The following is a 7,501-nucleotide window of genomic DNA, read 5'->3' on the forward strand; positions in this document are numbered from 1 at the left end:
CCGTTCTGTGCATCTGCTGCGTTTGCTTCTCCGCTTCACGGAGCTTCTGCTGCTTTGTTTTCCCCGCAGCTGCTTCTGCTGCACCTTCCCGTGCTGCTGCGGCTGGGCTGCCGTCCCTCCCGCTGCTGCTGCTGCTGCTGCACCTGCTGCTGCTGCTGCTGCTGCTGCTGCTGCAGGTGAGCATTGTGGGGAACAAGATGGCGGGGCAGCTGGAGCCGACGCGGTCCATTGGAGACTTCGATGTTAAAGATCGTTTGCCTCCTCGAGCTTTGTCAATAGAACCTGAGATCGGAGTTTATTCCATTTCTTCGCTTTTTGCTGCTGCTGCTGCTCCTGCTGCTGCTGCTGCGGCGGCTCCTGCGGCCGCGGTGGGTGCCGCAGCAGGCGCTACTGCTGCAGCACCTCCCGGCGCCGCTGCAGCATCAGCCCCTGCTGCAGCAGCGGCAGCAGCGCCTGCTGCAGCAGCAGCAGCAGCAGCACAGGCGGGCTCTCCCAACTGCGGGCTGCTGCTGCTGGCAACTGATGGAGTTTGGGACTTTGTGCAGCCGCAGGAAATTCTAAAGTGTCTGCAGCAAATAAAACCCCTGTGGCGCGCGCTGGAGACTGCAGCAAAACGCGAGACGGAGCTGCTGCTGCAGCAGCAAAAGGCGCAGCAGCAGCAGCAGCAGCAGCTCGTGATGCAGCAGCAGCAGCAGCAACACCAGCAGCAGCTCCTGGTGCAGCAGCAACAGCTGCAGCAGCAGCTGCAGCAGCTGCCAGCAGCAAGCATTGGGCGCAGAGTCTCGAGTGCTGGAGACTTTACTTCATTCCTTCGCTCCTCGCTGGGCAGCAACAGCAGCAGCAACAGGCTGCTGCAGCCTCCCCCGCAGCAGCAGCAGCAGCAGCAGCAGCAAGCGCAGCAGCAGCAGGCGCAGCAGCCGCCAGTGCTGCAGCAACCGCCAGTGCTGCAGCAACCGCCAGTGCTGCAGCAGCAGCAGCAGCAGCCAGTGCTGCAGCAGCAGCAGCAGCAGCAATCCATTCCTTCTGGACTCAAACGCATTACGAGCTGGAGGCGGCTGCTGCCGTCGCAGAGCCACGGGTCGCAGCTGAGCAGCAGCAGCAGCAGCAGCAACCTGAGCAGCAGCAGCCCGAGCGCAGCAGCAGCAGCAGCAGCAGCAGCAGCAGCAGGAGGCTCCCCGACCTCCAGTTTGGGGCGCCTGGGGTACTGGAATTCGTCAGCGGGCTCGCTGCACCGCGCTGCTGCTGCTGCTGCTGCTGCTTTCGAACCCCCAACAGCAGCAACACTGACGCAGCTCTGCAGCACAATTGTTAAAAAAGCTAGAAAGAATGGGTCAACAGATGACTGCAGCTGCATTGCTGCTTTTATTTATGCTGTGGGGAGCGAGGAAGCAGCAACAGCAACAGCAGCAGCAACAGCAGCAGCAGCAAACGCTGCGGCTGCGGAGGTCACCGCTGCGGCTGCAGCAGCAAATGCTGCAGCAGCAGCAGCAGCAGCAAGGCCCGGAAGAGCTCGCGGGGATAATGATCCCCTGTGGCAGGCAGAAGAGGCATGAGAAGTGCAGCAGCAAAATAAATGTATTTGTTTATTTATTTATTTCATTTAATTATTTTGACATTTAAATCAAATTTGTGCTTCAGTACAATCAGGTAAAAGGACAAAATGATGCACACAGCTGCTGCCGCTGCTGCCGCCGTTGCAGCTGCTGCTGCAGCGCAGCAGCAGCAGCAGCAGCAGCAGCTGCTGCTGCAGCACCAGCACACAGCGCCCACGCAACGCAGCTGCTGCAGAGGCTGCAGGCATTTTAAAAAAACAAAGTTGGAAGAAAGACTCATTCTTTAAAAGCTGCTAAGCGGAGCTTTTGCTGCTGGCTGGCGCGCGCACACTGCAGCAGCAGCAGCAGCTGCTGCTGCTGCAGCTTGTGCTGCTGCTGTTTTATTTGCTGCTGCTGCTTGCTTCTGCTGCTGCGAGCCCGTACACTGCTGCTTCTGCATTTGCTAGGGGCTGTTCTGCAGCTGCGCGGGCTAACGAAAACTGTTGTACAGTTAATTGTTTGAATTAATAAATCGAATTTGAATTAAATTTGAATTAAATTTGAAATAAATTTGAAATAAATTTGAATTAAAAATATAAATTGAATTAAATACAGTGAAAAGGGGGGGAAAACCGAATCAGGAACCCTGTGGGAAGCCCTGGGCAGCAGCAGCGGGAGGGGCCCCGCGTGTGATGCGGGGAGAAGTTGGTGTAAATTTGAATTTAAATTGCATTTATTAATAAATAAAAGCATTTAAAAGAGGAAAATAAACTCAAAAAGTGGAGAAAATAAAACAACCCCACCGAATTTGGCCCCGAACTGGAAGCCCCTCTGCGGCTCCCGCAGCTCGGAGCCGGGCGGCGACGGGGCTTCTAGGGCTAAGCTGGGGTCTTTTGGGGTTTAATTAATTTAATTTAATTCATTTAATTGGTTGTTTTCGTCTCGCTTCTTTATTTTTTTCTTTTTCCGCGTCGAAGGATCCAAAGATCTTCTTCCCGCCGCTGGTGCGCGCCCAGGTGTACATACACCTCAACTGCATCGCAGCTTCTGCATGCTGCTGACAAATATTTTTCCTTCACACTTATTTCCGCAGAAGTTTCAGGCGAGCAGCAAAGCAGCAGCAGGCCGCAGCACCTGCAGCAGCAGCAGCAGCAGCAGAAGGAATCCAGGGTCCATCGCAGCAGCTGCTGCTGCTGCTGCAGCTGCTTCTCCGTTTCACCTGCACCTGCAAGTGAAACAAACCCTAGGCCCTAAACCCTAAACCCTAGCAGCAGCCCCGCCTCGCTACGAAGCCAGGACCTGCTGCAGCCCCAGCGCCCACGTAGGGCCTAGGCTTTAGGGTTTAGGGCTTAGGAATTAGGGTTTAGGGTTTAGGGTTTTGGATTCACTTGTGGGGACTAGGGCGAAAGCCAGCAAGTGGGCGGCGCTGCAGCGGCAGCGGCGCGCGGCGTCAGCAGCAGCAGCAGCAGCAGCAGCAGCAGCGGCTGCAGCAGCAGCTGCAACAACAACGTTTCTTGAGAGACGCGAGACAGCAGCAGCAGAGAGTTCAAGGCAGCTGGGCTGCTTTTTGTGCCCGGCTTTAACCGTGGAGCGACACACATTCCAGCAGCAGCAGCAGCAGCAGCAGCAGCAGTGGCAGCTGCAGTGGCAGCTGCAGCAGAGGCACAATGGAGCGCTACAAGAAGCTGGACAAAATAGGGGAAGGGACTTACGGAGTGGTTTATAAAGCCCAAGACACAAATGGAAATCTTTGCGCCTTAAAGAAGATTCGCCTCGAGGCCGAAGACGAGGGCATTCCCTCCACAGGTATCCGAAACCCTAAACCCCAAACCCTAAACCCCAAACCCTAAACCCTAAACCCTAATTCTGGGCTATCTGGATTGCTGAGTTTTCTCGTCGGAGGGAACGTTAGGCTCCTGAGCGTCTGAAAGAATTGTTGAAACCGCCAACGAGTGCTTCAGTTTCCACATGTGAACGCAAAAAGTTATTTTTGTTAATTTCAATTCAAGAAGATAAATAAATTTTTTTTATTGCAAACAAATGCAAGATTTGAGGCGCCTAAACCAGAAGATCCTACGGGGAAAGAGGACCTGGGGTGTCCGCATGTTGGAGGGCGATCTTCGGGTTTTCTGGGTGGAAAAAGGAGAATAATGGCTCAAATTGGAGAAAAATGATTTAAAATGATTAATTGATTTCCTTTATTTTGAAGATCGCGTTTCATTTTTGCATTTACTGTTGAGTTTCCGCAGCTTTCCGTTTTTTGATTTCGGGTGTATAGGCAGGTGCCCGTGCGCGTTTTTGCATGTTCAGAAAAACCCCGTTCAGTTTATTTCTTTTCTCCCCGTAATTTCGTTTACTTTGTTTTCACTTTTATTTTTATTGTTATTTTATTTAATTAATTTCAGCAATTCGCGAAATTTCTCTCCTCAAAGAACTCCACCACCCCAATATTGTCCGCCTGATGGACGTAGTGCACACTGACAAGCGCTTGACTCTGGTTTTTGAATATTTGGACCAGGACTTGAAAGAAGTTCTAGACGACTGCCGACGTGAGTTTTTTCTTTTATTTTTATTTTAAATATTTATTTTCCAAAGATCCCGATGAATTTTGCAGAAAGAAAAATCAAGAAAGCGCTCCGGGGTTGTTTTGCAGAAACGCAGACGCGCGGCGCTGCTGCTGCCGCAGACCCCGATTTAGGGTTTAGGGTTTAGGGTTTAGGGTTTGTATTTGCAGCTTCGGGCCTGGAGCCACAAGTTGTTAAGTCTTTTCTTTATCAGCTTCTTAAAGGCATTGCCTACTGCCACCAGCACAGGTGTTGAATGCCCTAAACCCTAAACCCTAAACCCTGAACAAAGCCGAAAGGCGGCGCTGCCCTGTCTCAGCCAGCGCCTAGGGTTTAGGGTTTAGGGTTTAGGGTTTAGGGTTTGCATTGTTGTTTGCTGCAGAGTTCTCCACCGCGACTTGAAACCTCAAAACCTCCTCATAAGCAGAGACGGAACCCTGAAGCTCGCGGACTTCGGTCTTGCAAGGTAGGGTTTACGGTTTACGGTTTAGGGTTTAGGGTTTAGGGTTTGTTGGAATGGATTTTTCGAGTGTATTTGTATCATTTGCGCTGCATTCTTTCCGTCTTGAGCATTTATTCGTTTTGATTTTAATTTCTTTTTCCTTTTTGAACTACTTTTTTCCGCAGAAGCGAATTGTTTTTTATAAATTTCTCATAAGTCGGGAATTAAATAACCGTTTTTTTTGCTTTTTGTTGCGCGTCATTCCACAATTAATTCTGCACTTTGCTGGCTAACTATTTCTGGAATTGGTTAGTTGAATTCTTTTATTTTTATTTTTCCTTTTCCTTTTTTTCAAAAGGGCCTTCGGAATCCCCGTGAGGGCCTACACCCACGAAGTCGTCACGCTCTGGTACAGAGCCCCCGACGTTTTGATGGGCAGCAACACTTACTCCACTCCCGTCGACATTTGGAGCATCGGCTGCATTTTCGCAGGTAATTTTCCTTCCTTTTTTGCGTTTTCTGTTCAAGATTGGAGTCTTTTCATAACTAGTTGATGGCCCTTTTAGTCCCTTTTTCAAAGCATTATTTTCATGTCTTTTTCCCTTTTTTGCTCAAGATTAAGGTCTCTTCTTCACCAGTTGATGGTCCTTTTAATCCCCTTTTTAGAGCATTATTTTCGTGTCTTTTCCCCTTTTTTGTTCATGATTAAAGTCCTCTTTTCACTGTTTGATTGCCCTTCTAATTGCCTTTTCAAAGCATTGTCTTCATGTCTCTTTTTGTTTCTTTTGTTCAAGATTGAAGTCATTTTTTTGCCAGTTGATGGCCCTTCAGCTTGCCTTTCCAGAGCATTCTTTTCATGTCTTTTTTTCTTTTTTCGTTAAAATTAAAGTTCTTTTTTCACTTTTAAGTGGCCCGTTTTATCTCCTTTTTAGAGCATTCTTTTCAAGTCTTTTTCTGCTCTTTTCTGTTCAAAATCGAAGTCCGTTTTTACTCTTTACTTGCCCTTTTTAATCTCCTTTTTAAAACATTACTTTTGACCCCTTTTCCACTTTTTATTCTCCAAATAGAAGTCCTTTGTAACTTTTTGATACTCTTTTTAATTGCTTTTTGAAATAAATCTTTTCAACTTTTTCTTTTTTGTTTAAAATTGAAATCCTTTTTTCACTTTTAAATTGTGTATTTAATACGTTCTTTCAAATATATTTTAAACTATTTTTCAAGATATTCTTTTTGAACGAAAACGAAATTCTTTTCCTTCAAAAAGAATTTCTTTTTCTGTTTCAATTGGCCCTTTTGGCCTCCTTTTGAAGACATTAGTTTAATTTAAAATTTATCTCTTCTGTTTTAAGTAAATTTCTTTTTAATCCTTTTTCTCACTTTTTCTAAAAGCTTTTCAAATATGGATTTTCTTTTTTTTGATCAAAAGGAACTTTTTTGTTTTTGAATTATCTTTCGGTCTTCTTTTTGGCGTTTTTTAATTCTTTTATTTGAAAGGAACTTCTTTTTGCCTCTTTCATTATTTATTTATTTGTTTATTTATTTATTTTTTAGTCATTATTTATTTATTTATTTATTTATTTATTTATTCTTTACTTTGCTGAATTTGTCTACTTTTGCTTCTTTTCTCCCTATCTTTTTCATTTACTGCTTCTCAATTAATAAATCCACTAAATACTTTATCGTTTATTATTTATTTATTTATTATTCATTTATTTGTTTGTGAATTTATTTGTTCATGTATTTGTTATTTGTTTGTTTTTAGAAATGGTAAATGGGCGGCCTCTTTTCCCTGGGGCGAACAATGAAGACCAACTCCACAGAATCTTTAAACTCCTCGGTGGGACTTTTAATCAAAATGAATTATTTATTCATTTGTTTATTTTTCAATTTGTTATTTATTTATTTGTTTATTTGTTATTTATTTGTTTATTTACTTGTTTGTTCGCATATTTATTTTATTTATTTGAGCATTTATTATTTACTTCATTTATTCATTTTATTTCTTTATCTATTGTTTATTTATTTATTTTCTTGTTTACTTGATTCCTGTGTTTACTTGTTTTATTTATATATCTGTTATTTCACTATTTAACTGATTAGTTAATTAGCCAATTAGTTCGTCGAATGAACCAGCTGGTTAATTCGTTATTTGGTCTGTTAGTTCAATTAATTAATTAATTAATTAATCAATTAATTAATTAATTACCTGATTAATCAATTGATTAATTAGCTAATTAATTAATCAATTAGCTGATTGATTAATTAATTAGTTAATTAATTAGTCTACGAGTCCAAGCCAATTGCTGTTGTGGTGTATATGTGTTGTTTTGCATATTTATTTTATTTATTTGAGCATTTATTATTTAATTCATTTATTCATTTTATTATTCAAACCCTAAACCCTAAACCCTCGCCGGTGCTTTGAAGCCAAGTCGCTTCTGAGTTGGCCAATCGGTTATTTAATTATCCAACTTGGAGCTCTAGGGTTTAGGGTCTAGGGTTTAGGATTTGATTTTATTTGCTTCTCTGTTCGTAAAATTGACAGATCTATTCACTTTGCTTTATTCACTGGATTCGTTTTTTCATCACCGTTAATGTTTGGGGTTTAGGGTTTAGGGTTTAGGGTTTAGGGTTTATTTTGTTTAATTCGATATCTTTCCCTTCACTGCTTCTGCGGCTCACCCGCAGGCGACCCAAAACCCTAAACCCTAAACCCTAGAGATGAATTAGTTAATGCATTTTTAATGTATTTAAGTTGTTGCGTAGCGACTGGGCAGGTAGCCCTGTTTGTTGTGGTTCTCCTAAACCCTAAACCCTAATTTGGGGTTTGTGCGCTGCAGGCACTCCGTCCCCGACCGAAGGACTTGCCGGTTTGCCTCAGTGGCGAAATAACTTCAAGTATTATCCGCCAATGAAATGGAAATATATTGTCCGTCGAGGGTTTAGGGTTTAGGGTTTAGGGT

The 7,501-nt window shown here is 44.3% G+C and overlaps 2 protein-coding genes across 2 annotated transcripts; both read left to right on the forward strand.

The window, feature by feature from the left end:
* Window positions 1-197: 197 nt before the first annotated feature.
* Window positions 198-1,553, forward strand: ETH_00004305 (uncharacterized protein; the record flags this gene model as incomplete). Its single annotated transcript, XM_013380283.1, has 1 exon — window positions 198-1,553. The coding sequence occupies one exon, from the start codon at window positions 198-200 to the stop codon at window positions 1,551-1,553; it is 1,356 nt and encodes a 451-aa protein (XP_013235737.1).
* Window positions 1,554-3,199: 1,646 nt separating this feature from the next.
* ETH_00004310 (Cyclin-dependent serine/threonine protein kinase) lies at window positions 3,200-6,375 on the forward strand (the record flags this gene model as incomplete). The annotated part of the gene is made up of 6 exons (XM_013380284.1): window positions 3,200-3,338; window positions 3,938-4,081; window positions 4,267-4,345; window positions 4,479-4,562; window positions 4,897-5,030; window positions 6,301-6,375. Coding segments are annotated over 6 exons (655 nt in total), but the record flags the coding sequence as incomplete, so codon positions are not given.
* Between the last annotated feature and the right edge of the window lie 1,126 nt (window positions 6,376-7,501).

This window comes from Eimeria tenella, genomic scaffold, assembly GCF_000499545.2.
Source record: "Eimeria tenella Houghton genomic scaffold, Eth_scaff490, whole genome shotgun sequence".
Taxonomy (NCBI): domain Eukaryota; phylum Apicomplexa; class Conoidasida; order Eucoccidiorida; family Eimeriidae; genus Eimeria; species Eimeria tenella.